We start from the raw sequence: 16844 nt of genomic DNA on the forward strand, positions 1-16844 counted from the left end.
CTGGCGTGTTGTTGGCCCTGCAGGGCTGCTGGGTGAGCCTGCCCTTGCTGGGCTGTTGGGCGTGATGGGTTTGATTTCCTGATCCAGGGTGGTGTCGTTGATCCTTTGGGTGTGTGTTGTGGGCTCGAAAAAGGTGGTGTCTGCTGTGGGTTGTTCGGGCAGTCTGTGAACCGCAGCCTCGTTTGGTCCAGGTGCTTTCTGCAAATTTGTCTCTTGCCTAGTTTGAGTACAAACACCCTACTCCCTTCTTTAGCTATCACCGTGCCCACGATTCACTTGGGACCACGTCCATAGTTTAGCACATACACAGTGTCATTCAGATGAATTTCCCATGACACAGTGGCGCGACCATCGTTTACATTTTGGTGCTGTCGCCTGCTCTCTACCGATCATGCAGGTTGGGGTGAACCAGCGAGAGTCTGGTTTTAAGTGTCTTTTTCATGAATAGCTCAGCTGGGGGCACCCCTGTGAGCGAGTGGGGTCTCTTGCGGTAGCTGAGCAGTACTCGGGACAGGCGGGTTTGGAGTGAGCGTTCTGTGACTCGTTTAAGGCTCTTTCTGATTGTTTGTTTGTACTGCCCGCTCTGTCTGCCAATTGGAGGCTGGTTTAAATGGGGCCGAGGTGACATGTTTGATCCCATTGCGGGTCATGAATTCTTTAAATTCGGCACTGGTGAAACGTGGCCCGTTGTCACTGACCAGTATGTCAGGCAGGCCGTGGGTGGCAAACATGGCCCTCAGGCTTTCAATGGTGGCGGTGGCGGTGCTTCCCGACATTATTTCACATTCAATCCATTTTGAAAAAGCATCCACCACCAGGAAAATGAAACGGGCCCGCATAGTCGACATGGATCCTTGACCATTGTCTGGAGGGCCAGGACCACAGACTTAGTGGTGCCTCTCTGGGCGCGTTGCTCAACTGAGCACATGCTGCATTGCCGTACACAGGACTCCAAGTCAGAATTGATACCGGGCCACCACAAGTGGGATCTGGCTATCGCTTTCATCATTACTATACATGGGTGTGTGCTGTGGAGATATCCGAGATGAACGTCTCCCTGCCCTTTTTAGGTAGCACTACGTGGATATCCCACAACAGGCAGTCTGCCTGAATGGACAGCTTGTCCTTTCGCCGCTGGAATGGCTTGATTGACCTTGCATTTTAACGGGGATGCTGGCCAAGCTCCCATGCAGTACACAGTTTTTTACTAGGGACAGCAGAGGATCTTGGCTGGTCCAAGTCCTAATCTGGCGGGCCCGTGACAGGTGATTTATCATTTTCAAACGCTTCCATGACCATCAACAGGTCTGCGGGCTGCGTCACCATCAACAAGTTTGCAGACTGCGCCATTTCCACCCCCGTGGTGGGCAATGGAAGCCAACTGAGAGCATCCGCACAGTTCTCGGTGCCTGGCCTGTGGCGGATGGTATAGTTATACGCTGATAGCGTGAGTGCCCACCTTTGTATGTGGGCTGAGGCATTAGTATTTATCCCCTTGTTTTCAGCGAACAAGGATATGAGGGGCTTGTAATCGGTTTCCGGTTCAAATTTGAGGCCAAACAGTTTCTGATGCATTTTCTTTACCCCAAACACACACGCTAATGCCTCTTTCTCAATCATGCTGTCGGCCCTCGGCCTTAGACAAGCTCCTGGAGGCATAGACGACAGGTTGCAACTTCCCCGCAACATTAGCTTGTTGTAATATACACCCGACTCCGTATGACGACGCATCACATGCGAGCACAAGTCTTTTATACGGGTTATACAATACAAGCAGCTTGTTGGAGCATAAAATTTTTCTGGCTTTCTCAAAAAGCAATTACTTGTTTTTTTTTCCCCACACCCAGTTCTCACCTTTACGCAATAACACATGTAGGGGCTCTAAGAGGGTGCTTAACCAATACAGCTCCTCATACGACTTATCTGTAGGTTTAACCGGAGCCAGAAGATTCTTCATGAGGCTGTAGGTCGGTGCCCCACAGACCGTGAGAAGGACCGCTCTCCTTTTTTGCAGCGCTTCCTTCTCCGTCCAGCTCGTTGGCTACAAAGTACTGGTTTGGCCATTCGACATAGGCTTCCCAGTCCACACCCTTTGAGAACTTCTCCAGGATGTCCACAGTTTGATGCATCTTTGCGTCAGATTCGTATACTCGTCGCCAGTTATTGTGTTCCTAACACATTGAGACTGCACACAGGGAGATTAAAGTGACAGTGACCTCAGTCTTTATTAAGACATTCCAGAGTGAGGAACAGGCCTTAGGGGTCGGTTTAGATACAGTGCTCCCAAGGGATGCTGGGATCCCTTGGGACTTCAGGGGATGCACTCCCTGGTGGGGGAACATGCGAGTGCATGCTTTACAGATACACAACAGATGCAATCCCCCCCTTTAGTACCATCTTAATATCTGCTTCTGCAAATCTATTAAATGTGTGCTTTGGTCACTTCCCCATCCTCAGTCAGTAAATCGTCCATTATCATGCAAGGAAATGTCCTCAACCTGTTCCATGTACAACCATTATCTCGAAAGTATTTTGATGGGGAGAAATTGTGGGTCGATCAAGATATGAAAGGTTGGTGAATGGGTTTTTCACTCCTGCAACAACGTTGACATTAGTATTTCAAAAGGGTAAGGCGACCACACCAGACCTGGTGGGGCCGTGGTCATCATAAGAACATAAGGAATAGGAACAGGAGTCGGCCATACGCCCCCTCGAGCCTGCTCCGCCATTCAATAAGATCATGGCTGATCTGATCATGGACTCAGCTCCACTTCCCCGCCCGCTCCCCATAGCCCCTTATCCCCTTATCATTTAAGAAACTGTATTTCTGTCTTTAATTTATTCAATGTCCCAGCTTCCACAGCTCTCTGAGGCAGCAAATTCTACAGATTTACAACCTTCTGAGAGAAGAAATTTCTCCTCTGTTTTAAATGGGCGGCCCCTTATTCTAAGATCATGCCCTCTCGTTCTAGTCTCCCCCATCAGTGGAAACATCCTCTCTGCATCCACCTTGTCAAGTCCCCTCAATCTTATACGTTTCGATAAGATCACCTCTCATTCTTCTGAATTCCAATGAGTAGAGGCCCAACCTACTTGACCTTTCCTCATAAGTCAACCCCCTCATCCCTGGAATCAACTTAGTGAACCTTCTCTGAACTGCCTCCAAAGCAAGTACATCCTTTTGTAAATATGGAAACCAAAACTACACGCAGTATTCCAGGTGTAGCCTCACTAATATGTTGTATAGCTGTGTAGCAAGACTTCCCTGCTTTTTTATACTCCATCCCCTTTGCAATAAAGGCCAAGCTACCATTGGTCATCCTGATCACTTGCTGTACCTGCATGCTATCCTTTTGTGTTTCATGCACAAGTACCCCCAGGTCCCGCTGTACTGCGGCAGTTTGCAATCTTTCTCCATTTAAATAATAACTTGCTCTTTGATTTTTTTTCTGCCAAAGTGCATGACCTCACATTTTCCAACATTATACTCCGTCTGCCAAATTTTTGCCCACTCCCCTTAGTCTGTCTATGTCCTTTTGCAGATTTTTTGTATCCTCCTCACACATTGCTTTTCCTCCCATCTTGTATTGTCAACAAACTTGGTTACGTTACACTCAGTCCCTTCTTTCAAGTTGTTAATATAGATTGTAAATAGTTGGGGTCCCTGCACTGATCCCTGTGGCACCCCACTAATTACTGGTTGGCAACCAGAGAATGAACCATTTATCCCGACTCTGTTCTCTGTTAGTTAGCCAATCCTCTATCCATGCTAATATATTACCCCCAACCCCGTGAACCTTTATCTTGTGCAGTAACCTTTTATGTGGCACCTTGTCAAATCATCTGTTCTGTTGATTTGTAAGCCTGACCACAGGAGTTCAATGTACAGGACAATCAGTTACATTTAAACGCACATGTGGTCTGATCACTCCAGCTCCTTCCTTGGTTAGTGTATTCATAAAGTCAATCAATCATGTCTGTGTCTTTGCTGAATAATCTCTTCCTGCATTCCGTTCAGCTGACAGCTTGTTTTAAAAGTTCATTTAAAAGTCTCCTTGGTTCCTCGAGGCATGCTGGTCATATGAGGCTGGTCAATTTGCAAAACTGCCTTTACAGTACAGTCTCTTTAACCCTTTAATGTCGGCTTATTGTAAGTTAAGTGCGTTCTGACTGCAGGCCTGGCTACATAGGTTATACATTTCTGTAGCTGGTTACATCAATGTTGAAACAGACTTGAAAGTGCAAAGTCTTCGCATAGAAGCAGCTTCGCTTGGGGCCCGGATCGGCGGACTCTCATTGACGGCTTTGTAGGCTCCTTTTGCGGGGTGTTAGAAGCGGGGGATTTGCAGATGAAAGTTGGTGAGTTTTTCTCTCTCTCTCTTCTGGGGCATTCGTTTGAATTAAGAGCTGGGATTAAAAACAAAACTTGAAAACTTAATTAATTAAATACATTAGAGATGGCAGGATAGGCGATGTGTTTCTCCTATTGCATATGGGAGATGTCCACGGCGACCACATCTGCAGCAAGTGTCTGCAGCTCGAGGAACTTTGGCTCCGTGTTGATGAGCTGAAGTCAGAGCTTCAGACATTACGACACATCAGGGAGGGGGAGAGTTACCTGGACGCTGCGTTCCACGAGGCAGTCACATCCTTTAGATTAATTAATTCAAATTTGGTCTGTGGCCAGAGACAGGAGGGTGTGACTCTAAGTGAGGAAGGTATGAGGACCCAGGAGGGTAGTGATGGAGGAACCTCAGCCCTTGCTCTTGTCCAACAGGTCGGAGGCTGTTACTCCCTGTGTGGATGGGAGCAGGGACTGCAGGGAGGATGAGCAAACTGACCACAGTACCGTGGTACAGGGGGCCATTCAAGTGGCAGGAGTAAAAATAAACTTTGTAATGGTAGGGGACAGTAAGTTAGGGGGATAGATCAGGTTCTCTGCAGCCGAGAGCATGCGTCCCGAAGGCTGTGAAGCCTGTCCGGTGCCAGGGTTAAGGACAACTCCTCTCGGCTGGAGAGGAGGGGGAAGATCCAGTTGTGCTCCACGTGGATATCAATGACATAGGTAGGACCAAGAAAGAGGTTCTGCTGAGGGAGTATGAACAGCTAGGGGCCAAATTAAAAAACAATCACAAAGGTAATAATGGATTACTACTTGAGCCACGAGCAAATTTGCATAGGATAAATATGATCAGGGAGTTAAACACGTGGCTCAAAGACTGGTGTGGGAGAAATGGGTTTTGGTTCATGGGACACTGACACCAGTACTGGGGTAAGAAGGGGCTGTTCCATTCGGACAGGCTGCACTTAGACCATGCTGGAACAAAGGTCCTGGCGAATCGAATAACTAGGGCTGTAGAGAGGGCTTTAAACTAATTAATGAGGGGGAGAGTTTAGGTGAGCGAAAACGTAAAAAGTCAAAGAATAAGGAGAAGGCAATAGAGCAGGGTAGCACAGGGGGAAATGAAAACCAGAGCGTGACAGGAATTTATAAACATAAAAGTGAATCAGAAAGTGGGGTCAAAGCAGGAAAAAATTATTAAAAAAAAAACATAATTTAGAAACTCTTTATCTGAATGCACGCAGCATTCGTAACAAAATAGATGAGTTGACAGCACAAATAGATATGAATGGGAATGATCTGATGGCTATTAGAGACGTGGTTGCAAGGCGACCAAGACTGGGAAATAAATATTCAGGGGTATTTGACAATTTGGAAGGACAGATAGAAAGGAAAAGGTGGTGGAGTAGCTCTGTTGCTAGAAACATAGAAAATAGGTGCAGGTGTAGGCCATTCGGCCTTTCGAGCCTGTGGTGATGTCGCACTTTATCAAGGAGGCTGTGAGGGGTGTCCTTGTAACGTTTCCGCTGCCCACCTTTGGCTCGTTTGCCATGAAGGAGCTCCGCATAGAGCACTTGCTTTGGGAGTCTCGTGTCTGGCATGCGAACTATATGGCCTGCCCAGCGGAGCTGATCGAGTGTGGTCAGTGCTTCAATGCTGCGGATGTTAGCCTGGATGAGGACACTGATGTTGGTGTGCCTGTCCTCCCGGGGATTTGTAGGATCTTGCGGAGACATCGTTGGTGATATATCTCCAGCGACTTGAGGTGCCTTCTGTACGTCGTCCATGTTTCTGAGCCATACAGGAGGACAGGTATTACTACAGCCCTGTAGACCATGGGGTTGGTGGTAGATTTGAGGGCCTAGCCTTTGAAAACTCTTTTCCTCAGGCGACCAAAGGCTGCACTGGAATCTCCGCATCAATGTCTACTTTTGTTTATAAGAGGCTCCCGAGGTATGGGAAATGGTCCATGTTGTCGAGGGACATGGCGAGGACAGGCTGGTGGAGGACCTTTTGTCTTACGGATGTTTAGGGTATTGGCCCATGCTTTCGTATGCCTCAGTTAAATGCGTCAACGATATCCTGGAGTTCAGCCTCAGAATGTGCGCAGACACAGACGTCGTCTGTGTACTGTAGCTCAACGACAGAAGTTGGGGTGATCTTGGACCTGGCCTGGAGGCAGCGTAGGTTAAACAGCTTCCCACTGGTTCTGTAGTTTAGTTCCACTCCAGCGAGAAGCTTGTTGACTATGAGGTGGAGCATGGCAGCGAGGAAGATTGAGAAGTGGGTTGGAGCGATGATGCAGCCTTGTTTGACCCTGGTTCGGACGTGGATTGGGTCTGTAATGGATCCGTTGGTAAGGATCATGGCCAGCATGTTGTCATGGAGCAGGCGAAGGACGTTGACAAATTTTGGGGGGCATCCGAAACGGCGGAGGACACTTCATAGACCCTCGCGGTTGACAGTGTCAAAGACCATGTATAAGGGCTGACGCTGCTCCCTGCATTTTTCCTGCACTGTCACGCTGCAAAGATCATGTCCGTTGTGCCCCGTAGGGGATGAAATCCGCATTGTGACTCCAGGAGGAGCTCCTCGACCACAGGGTGAAGACTGTTGAGGAGAACTCTCGCAACAACTTTCCCCAGTGGCTGATAGAGAGATTCCCCTGTAATTGCTACAGTCGGACTTGTTCCCTTTTTTAAAGATGGGTCACGATCACTGCATCTCTGAGATCTCCCGGCATGCTCTCCTCTCTCCAAATGAGAGAGATGAGGTCATGTCTTGCGCCAACTGCGCCTCTCCGCCATACTTTCGTGCCTCAGCAGGGATCCCATCTGCTCCCATAGCCTTGTTGTTCTTGAGCTGTTTCATGACTTTTTCTACCTCGTGTAAAGTTGGGGTTTCACTGAGGTGGTGGCGAGTCGCATGCTGCGGGATGGAGTCAAGAACACTCGAGTCAAAGGCAGAGTCTCGATTGAGGAGATCTTCGAAGTGCTCCTTCCAGCGGGCCCCGATAGCCTCGGTGTCCTTGATGAGTGTTTCCCCAGTCTTGGCCAGCAGTGGAGTGGGCCCTTGCGAGTTTGGTCCGTAGGTGACCTTGACTGCAATGAAGAATCCTCGCATATCGTGGCTGTCGGCCAGTTGTTGTATCTCCTGTGCTTTCTCCATCCACCACCTGTTCTTTAGGTCCAGGATTTTTTTGTTGGACCTCAGCCTTGAGCCGCCTGTAATGTTGCTTTACAGCTCCTGAGTTGAGTTGTTGCTTGAGGCTCAGAAATGGCCTGCGCTTGTGACCTATTAGTTCTTGGATCGCTTGATCATTCTCATCAAACCAGTCCTGGTGTTTTCTGGTTGAGTGACCAAGTATCTCTTCACAGGCACTGGTTCTGGAGGGCAGACCAAGTGCTGTGGGCATTCAGCATCTCTGGGTCATCAGGGCATGCCAGGTTAGCTGTGAGGCGCTGGCTGTAGAGGGCTCTCTTAGGTGGGTCTTTAAGTGCCCCGGCATTGACTTTTTTGCAGCACTGCTTCTGCTGTCCAGTCCGCTTTGGGGCTATGTTAATGTCGATGATGGATCGGATTAGACGGTGGTCCGTCCAGTAGTCGTCTGTCATGGGGCGGGTGAAGCGCACATCCTTGCAATCCCTGGCTCGGACGATGACGTTGTCGAGCAGGTGCCACTGTTTGGAGTGAGGTGTTACCACGATGCCTTATATTTGTCCCTCTGGCGGAACGGTGTTGGTGATGAGAAGTTCAGGAGTAGGGTACAGCTGGAGTTGGCTTTCCTTACCCCCTCTCTGCCAATCACACCTCCCCCGAGGGCTGTGTCTTTGCCGACCTTGGCATTGAAGTCACTTAGGAAGATCAGTTTGTCGCCCACGGGGACACGGGACAGAGATGTTTCGAAGTTGGAATAAAAACCCGCTTTGGTCTCATCCGTTGCATCGAGTGTTGTGGCCTACGCACTGATGACTGTGGCATATTGGTTCTGGGATAGGGTGAGTCGAAGAGTCATGAGGCATTCGTTAACCCCACAGGGGGAGTCTTTGAGGCAGTCGACCAGCTCATTTTTGATGGCGAAGCCTACTCAGTGAAGGTGGCGTTCTTCCTCTGGTTTTCCTTTCCAGAAAAAGGTGTAACCTCCACCTTGTTCCTTAAGCTGGCCATCCCCTGCCCGCCGGGTCTCGCTTAGGGCGGTGATGTCGATGTCAAAGCGTCTAAGTTCCTGGGCAACTATTGCGGTGCAGCGTTCCAGCCTGTCGCTGTTGGAGTTATCCATGAGGGTCTTGATGTTCCAGGTCCCAAACTTCATGTTAACGAAGTGGAAGATGCCTGTGCATGAATTCTTTTAATGTGGGGTGGCCGTTGCACACCGGCACCCACACGGGCTTAGCTGAGCACGGTCTTGGTCCAGTGGCAAGAGGGTCCAAGACAACTGGAGACCAGGCACAGCTGTATGAGCCTAATTGCCTATGGCGAGATGTTGGCCGCAAGCTCGGTGCCGAGTAGTGCCCTTGATGATAGGGGATCCGAGGCTTGGTTGGGGGCAGGCATTAGGAAGGTCAGCTTTCAGCTGGACTTCCGAGTGGGAGGTCAGCAAGGAGTGGGAGAGTGGAAGAGTCATAGCAGTGATGCTCACCAGTAGAAGAGGCCAGATCACCAGTGGGGAAAGAGAGGTTCAGCAATCGGCGAGGAGAGGGGTGTAGGCCTGCCGCTGGAGGGATGTTTTAAAAGTTTCTTTCAAAGTTTAAAAAAAAAAGTTTTCTGCAGTTATTTAAGGGTTTCTCCAAAGATTCTCCAAATTGTTTAAAAAGTTTCTCCAGTTGATTAAAAGTTTAAAATGTAAGTCAGTAGTAGGTCACTCCCTTGGCACTGCTCCATGGGTGCTGCCAGCCCTCTGCAGCTGCACAAAGCCCTGGCAAGACCACACCCGGAGCAGGGAAGTAGAGACCCAGTCGTCCCCGAAGGGGGCCTGAACACCTGGACGCAGCCGGGGGCCCGAATGCAAGCTGGGTGTGTTGAGCAGTAGTTTCCTGTGTTCCCAAGCTGATGTTTGTGGTGGGTGCTGCTGGCAGGGCTGCGGTCCCAGTCTCCGGACTCCGTTCTCAATTGCCAAGTGATTACATGGCACATGCTGGAGGAGAGGAGGCCAGGTCATCAGTGGGGAAGGGGAGGTCCAGATGGCCGGGTGGGGGGCGGTGGAGACCCGTTAGCCAGGTCCAGTCGCCACAGGAGGTCCAGGTGGGAGGCCCAGGTCACGCTTAGTCACCGCAGGAGGTCCAGTCGAGAGACCCAGGTCGCGTCAAGTCGACCCATTGCTGATGTGTGGTGTGGCAGGAAGCCTGAGGTAGGCCACCTCTCCCCCAATTACAGTCAGACACCGGGCAGCTTGTTCCTATCGGAACCCTCTCACCCACCTCTTCCCCCAGTTAGTCAGACAATCGACTTCCGGGTTTCACTGAGGTGGGTCAAGAGGCGGGCAGCCAACCCACTCCCAGATGCTTATCCTCGTGGTATTTCTGCTCCTCCTGTTCCACAAGCAACCTTTTTTTCCAAAGTAAAACAAAATAAACTTATCTGGGCCTCCTGAAGGCAAGGGACCTGCCTGCTGGTGGGGATGAGACTCCGCGGCCCATTGTCGGGCCTGAAATTAAAATGGTATGACCTCTTGGGGATGCTACTTCGCGGAATGAGAATTGGGTATGGACAGCAATCTGCTCTACTAGATTGTCTTAACTGTAACTGGGGGAGAGGTGGGTAGTATGCAGGTACAGCAAGTAATCAGGAAGGCAAATGGAATGTTAGCCTTTATTGCAAGGGGGATGGAGTATAAAAGCAGTGGAGTACTACGTGCAGTTTTGGTCTCCGTATTTAAGGAAGGATATACAGGTTGGGACTCCCTTACCTGGCACCACCCCTCGTCCGGCATGATTCTGGGGGCGCATGCGCAGAATGCGGCCGACCTCCATCCCGACTTTGGGGCCGCGCCGACGAGGGCCCGCCAACACTTCGGGCCTGCCCAGGGCGCCAACAACCTCCCCTCTCCCCGACCTTGGGCCGCTGACCTCCCCTTCTTCCGGCAAAATCCCTTATTTGGCACAGTCCAGGGCCCGAAGGTGCCGGATAAGGGAGGTTCAACCTGTGCTTGCATTGGAGGCTGTTCAGAGAAGGTTCACTAGGTTGATTCCAGAGATGAGAGGGTTGACTGATGAAGATAGGTTGAGTAGGTTATGATTATACTCATTGGAGTTCAGAAAAATGAGAGGTAATCTTATCGAAACATATAAGATACATAGGGGAAACTGAAACTAGGGGACATAGTCTCAGAATAAGGTGCCACCCATTTAAAAGAGGAGGAATTTCTCCTGAGGGTTGTAAAACTGTGGAATTCTCTGCCCCAGAGAACTGTGGAGGCTGGATCATTGAATATATTTAAGACAGAGATAGACAGATTTTTGAGCGATAAGGGAGTAAAGGGTTATGGGGAGTGGGCAGCGAAGTGGAACTGAGTCCATGATCAGATCAGCCATGATCTTATTAAATGGCGGAGGAGGCTCGAGGGGTCAAATAGCCTACTCTTATTTCTTATGTTTCTTATAGTGGTAAAGCCAGAAAGGCATGTTAATCTCAAAGCCCAAATGCACTGGAATTTAGTCACTTACCAGGTGAAAGTTTTTCCTTCAAAATTTAATCCATTGGGTAAAATCAAACTGGTATTAACTATATTGCCTTTTGGGCTATGTGTGATATCCTCAGCTTTGCGGTTTATAATGCATCTATCACTCAAGTAAATTCAGTCTACTCTTAATTTGAATGATCTGATAAATTCAGGTTTTAAGAACTAAAATTATTTTCTTTGCCATGTTGTTTAAGCCACTGAATTTAGTGTTTGGTTAATTCAATTTTTTAGTGTAAAAGCCACTTTAACCAACGAGAGCAGAGTATAGTTTGCCTTTGTGATCATTCACTACAATCAATGCCTCTATTTAGTGAGGCATAATGTTGCTTCTACTAAATTATGTGTATGTGACTATTGAAATGAACAGCATATTATGTGAGGTATATGCATGGCTGAAAACCTACCTCTGTGAGGAGTGCAATTAAAAATGACAATCTGTATTTAAATTGTGGTGAGATTCAATACTGTTGGGATGCTACAGCAGTGAGAGTAACCTGATTCTGTTGGAATGAAACCAGAGTTGAAATTTGGAGTCTCAGTTTGATTATTCATGTCTTAAAACATGATCATTCGGCTAGAATTTACTGTAAAGATAACGCTGAGGCTAATTGCTCACTCTGATTTGTGCACAAATTGGAGAGCAACTTCACGCAAGTATAGATTTAATAGAATAGTACAGCAGAGTCCACATTGACTCTTTCGAAGAGAAATCCAGTTAGTCCCAATCCATGGCTTTTTTCACCATATCCCTGCAATTTTTTTTCTCTTTTTCAAGTATTTGTCCATTTCCTCTCCGAGAGCTACTGTTGAATTGGTTTTCACTACTCCATCAGGCGGTGCATTCCAAATCCTAAACACTTGTTGCGCAAAACAGATGCACAGTTCAACATGAAAATTCAGAAGTTACTGTCCGAGTTGTGCTGCTCCTCTGTAAACTGTGCAAAAATGGCATCTCACCGTCTGGCTCCCGATTCAAATGTATTGAATAGGGTGAAGTTCCTTTGTTTGCGTCCGAGATACCAACTAAACTCACTGCAGAAGGTTGGGACTTGTCCATTTCGGTCTAAGTACCTTTTTTAAAGGCATGATCAGTCTTAATTACTACCAAACAACCTCTCCAGCACTCAAAATTAACATTTATGGATGTTGCCTCATTCCTTTAGATTTGAATTGTTGGCGATTTAAAAAAAGTATATATATTACTTTTCCTTTCTTCTCTCTCTCTCACAATCCAATCTTCCTTGCCTTTTACTTATGTTGCTTTTTGTACCTAATTTGACTTTGAATTCAATATTTTAACTTGCACATCCTGCTTCAGATTCTGCGTGGCTCATTAATTATCATTCAATCTGAATGGTTGAGACCTGCAGTTGCTTGCTCTGTTCATAGACCCCGGATGCCCTGTCGAGGGTGCCTTGCTGTTTTGGTGTCCCACTGCCAGCAACTTGCTGTGCAAAAAGTCATAGACTTGCCCTATCTCATTTAATTTCTTAACGAATGGTAGGTGCAGTTTGTCGCCTACAGGTCCATTGTTTTTATTCTAATGAAGTATGTTGTAGCTTAATGCATAGAAAATTGCTGTGTTGGTGAAATTGTACTTGATCTCCTTTTTGAGTTGTAGAAGAGAGTATATAGTTCTGGTGACTGAAACTCAGACTATTTATTGAGTTATCTGGGACTTCATGCATATCCTGCTGCAGTTTTGTAAAACTAGTTCACGTAGTACTATTGCCCTAATGATCTGAGCATAACCACATTTAAGATTTATACACTTGTGAACAATTGGGATTTTGCATAAAATCTGTTTTGTGAGAACAGATGGTTCAAAAAGCAGAAACTTCTGTCCTCATAGTTTTGCTTCAGTTTATTTTCATTTGATAGCTGTGTTCATGTTAGATGCAGGGGAGGGAAGTTAATAAAATATGTGCTTAACTAAGACCGTCTAGTGGCCAAAATAATCTTGAGTACTCAGTGGTATTGACCAATTTAATGGAAGACGCTTGGGCCTGGGACTTCTACAAGCGTACTTCCAAGCTCCTGCCTCAACTTCAGAAACTCCAGAAAATGTGTCAAGACAGTTTACGCTGTTTCTATTGGGTTTCGGCCAAAATTACAGCAGGAGAGAAGGGAACACCCCCCTCCGCCCCATTGAAATACAATGTAACTATTTGTACTGCGTTTATTTTGCGCATGCATCTGTCAAGTTCCCCCCCCCTCCCCCTCCCTGTCAATGCGGCATCTGTCAAGCTTCCCCCCCACCCCCTCGGCCAATGCGGCATCTGTCAAGCTCCGGCCCCCCGCAGCCCTGAATCATTCACTTCATGTGTTGCCGAGAAGCAGGACCTGAGGCCCAAGACTGCCACCCTGATCTCGGCAGGGGGCCGAGAGCGGCGGCGGACAGAGAAGCGGCAGGGGCCGAGAGGAGGGTGGAAGAGATGGAGAGGAAGAGGGGGTGAGAGAGAGAGACTAGCCATGATGTTTGGTAGGAATTTTCATCGAGAAAATCCTGAGAATTTGGAGCAAAAATGGGAAGTTAAGAATGCAACAGCAGACCCAACATTTAATTGATAAAATATCAAAAGATTGGTATGTTTGGAGAGGCTCAATATGTATTCACGGCATAAATAGTTTGAACCATGTTTCTGACCATGCAAGACCAGAGAAAAATAAACATTTCAGAGTTGAACCAAAACATTTTCGGGAATGGGAATAAAAACTGTATTTGAATCTCAACAATTTACCATCAACATCTATCAATACCAAGTTCTTTGTTAGATTGCTCTTAGTTTTCTGGTTTGATCTGTGACCACATGCACTTGTGAACACTTTTCTACATGCTCTCTCTTCTCCACCTCCCCATGTACATGCATATATTCAGTTGCAGCTGCCACTATTAGACTTCAACTGAAATCCCGTTAATTCAAATTTATATAATTCTACCAACCATCTCTATAGCATGTTCTGCTGTTGTAATCCTGAAATTAAGAAAAGTTGAGTTGAGAAAAGGGTAATATTAATATAAGTTTGTAGAGCAAGAGGATTTCTCTGATAGAATTCTGGGTGTTTAGTTTAGCCTTTGTGCTAGAAAGCAGTATAACCTACCTTTTGCCAAATTAGAAAGAAGCAATACAAAAATGCTGCGGATGCTGGAAATTTGAAATAAAAACACAAAATGCTGGAAATGCAGATCAGGCAGCATCTGTGGAGAGAGACAGAGTTAATATTTCAGGTCGATGACCTTTCCTCAGAACACTAGCAATGTAACAGATTTTAAATGAGTGCAGGAGTAGGGAAAAAGGGGAGGAAAGAACAAAAGGGAAGATCTGTTATAGGGTGGAAGGCAGGACTGATTAAATGACAAAAGGTATCCTAGTACAAAGCAAAAGGAGGTGGTAATGGTGCAGGTAAAGAAACAAAAGATGAATCTAGAAAAGGTGTCAATGGGAATAGCAGAATCAACAGCTGCCATCTGAAAAAAAAGTAGTGGCGGAGGTTATGGTCTGAAATTGTTGAACTCTAGTCCAGAAGACTGTAAAGTGCCTAATTGAAAGATGAGGTGTTCTTCCTCGAGGTTACGAGGAACAGTACAACAGCGGGGTCAGAGTGGGAGTGGAGCGGAGAATTAAAGTGAGAGGCAACCAGAAGCTCAGGGTCACGCTTACAGACTGAACGGAGGTGTTCCACAAAGCGGTCACCTAATCTGCGTTTCGTCTTCCCAATGTGGAGGAAACCACATCGTGAGCAGCAAATACAGTACACTTAATTGCAAGAAGTACAAGTCAATTGCTGTTTCACCTGGAAGGTGTCTTTGGGGCCCTGGACAGTGGGAAGGGAGGAGGTAAAAGGACAGGGTGTTGCATCTTCTGCACCTGCACTGGAAGGGAGAGAGTGTTGGAGGTGATTGAGGAGTGGACTAGGGTGTCACGAAGGGAATGGTCCTTTCAGAATACTGAAGGAATGGGCGGGAAATATGTGTTTGGTAGGATCACGCTGGAGATGGCAGAGGATGATCAATTAAATGTGGAGGCTAGTGGGGTTGAAGCTGAGGACAAGGGGGAACCCTATCATGGTTCTGGGAGCGAGGGGAAGGGGTAAGAGCAGGAGTGCGGGAAATAGAATGGACACAGTCAAGGGCCATGTCAACCACGGTAAAGATGAATCCTCAGTTGGGGAAAAAGGAAGATATAATTCGAAGCACTCTTATGGGAGGTGGCATCGTCAATAGATGCGACGGAGAAACTGGGAGAAAGGAAGAGAGTCCTTGCAGGAAGTGGGGTGGGAGGAAGTGTAGTCCAGGTAGCTCGGAGTCAGTGGGCTTATAGTGGATGTTTGTCTCCATTTCTGGGGATAGGCTATCTACAGAGAAGTTGAGGGAGGGAAGAGTCGGAGATGGACCATGTGAAGGTGAGAGAATGATGGAAATTGGAAGCAAAGTGAATGAAATTTTCTAGTTCAGGGTGAGAGCAGGAAACTGCACCGATACAGTCATCAATGTATCAGAGAAAGGTGAGTGAGGGGACCCGAGTAGGACTGGAACAAAGAATGCTCCACATATCCCACAAAAAGGATTGAAGAGCCATCATGAAAAGGTGAAGGTTGGGGCCATTTAAACTGTTCAACATATCCCATGAAAAAGCAAGCATAGCTTGGGCCCATGCAGGTTCCCATAGCAACATCTTTAATTTGGAGGAAGTGAGTGGATTCAGAGGAGAGGCTGTTCAATGTGAGAAAAAAATTCAGCTAGGCGGAGGAGGGTGGTTGCAGATGGGGTCTGGTTGTCATCTGTTAAATGAAGATGGTGATGCTACCTTCCATACCAGTGCTTCTTGATATGTCCTCCTTTTTCCTCAACCGAGGATTCCATCTACCATCTCCTTTTACTTTGTACGATCATATATTTTTGTCATTTAATCACTCCTACCTTTCACCCCATCATATACCTTCCCTTTTGTTCTTTCCTGTCCTCCACCCCCCCACCCTCCTTCCCCTGCACTTGCTTAAAATATGTTACATCTCAACTTTTCAGTCCTGACTAAAGGTCATTGACCAGAAATGTTAACTCTGTTTCTCTCTCCACAGATGCTGCCTGACCTGAGTATTTCCAGCATTTTCTATAGAAAAGCAATGTTGTCATCACTGCATCCTTATTTTATTCAATAGATTTCTCTAAATTGCAGTATACTGTTGAGAATCAGTGTCTAATCATACATTTCTTCATAGTAACCTAAAGCTCATTTGAACTTAACTTTGAAAAATTGGCACTGTAAGCTACTTTGAACATTAACACCGTTATTTACAAATAATTTTTTTGTACTTTGCAGATTAAGGTGTCATGTTGTAGAAAGCTGTAAGGCTACTAATGTTGCAAAAGATAATCTCTTCAAAGGATATGCAGTTGGTTCCAGCCAAGAGGATTTGCATTCGAAGGTAGGTAAGGAATCATTTTGAACTAATCCTTCACATAAAATAGTGTTGAGCTAACACTTCATTCTGCATCTATGAAACTAATCCAGTAATAAATGTTCAGATTTTCCACCACTTTCCTTGTTTGCTTTTTGTAAATAACTGACTTCTGCTACTTGTGTAACTGCGATGATCCAATCTCTCTGGATTTATGATATTCTCTCACTTGATCTATTAATCTCCGTTTTGAAATTTTCAATTGACCTAGCCGCAACAACTTTTTTGGGAGGCGGGGGGAGGGGGAAGGATAGCTCCAGATTTCCACTACCATTTCCTGACATCACCCTATAATGGCCGAACTCTTAACATTGTGCCCCACCACAGGAAATAGTTTCTCTCTATCTCCCCTATCAGCTCCTT

At 46.8% G+C, this 16844-nt stretch overlaps 1 protein-coding gene across 3 annotated transcripts in view; it reads left to right on the forward strand.

Annotated features, from left to right (window-relative positions):
• mospd2 (motile sperm domain containing 2) overlaps window positions 1-16844 on the forward strand; it is a 98207-nt gene that overhangs the window by 72909 nt on the left and 8454 nt on the right. Inside the window, exon 14 of one of the 3 annotated variants that reach the window (XM_070893915.1) lies at window positions 16343-16448. In XM_070893915.1, the coding sequence (XP_070750016.1) occupies window positions 16343-16448 (106 nt within the window). Of the gene's footprint in view, window positions 1-16342; window positions 16453-16844 lie in introns of those variants that run through there. The other 2 variants (XM_070893916.1, XM_070893917.1) reach the window with 2 other exon arrangements.

The sequence above is a fragment of the Pristiophorus japonicus genome, chromosome 11 (assembly GCF_044704955.1).
Source record: "Pristiophorus japonicus isolate sPriJap1 chromosome 11, sPriJap1.hap1, whole genome shotgun sequence".
In the NCBI taxonomy this organism is placed as follows: domain Eukaryota; kingdom Metazoa; phylum Chordata; class Chondrichthyes; family Pristiophoridae; genus Pristiophorus; species Pristiophorus japonicus.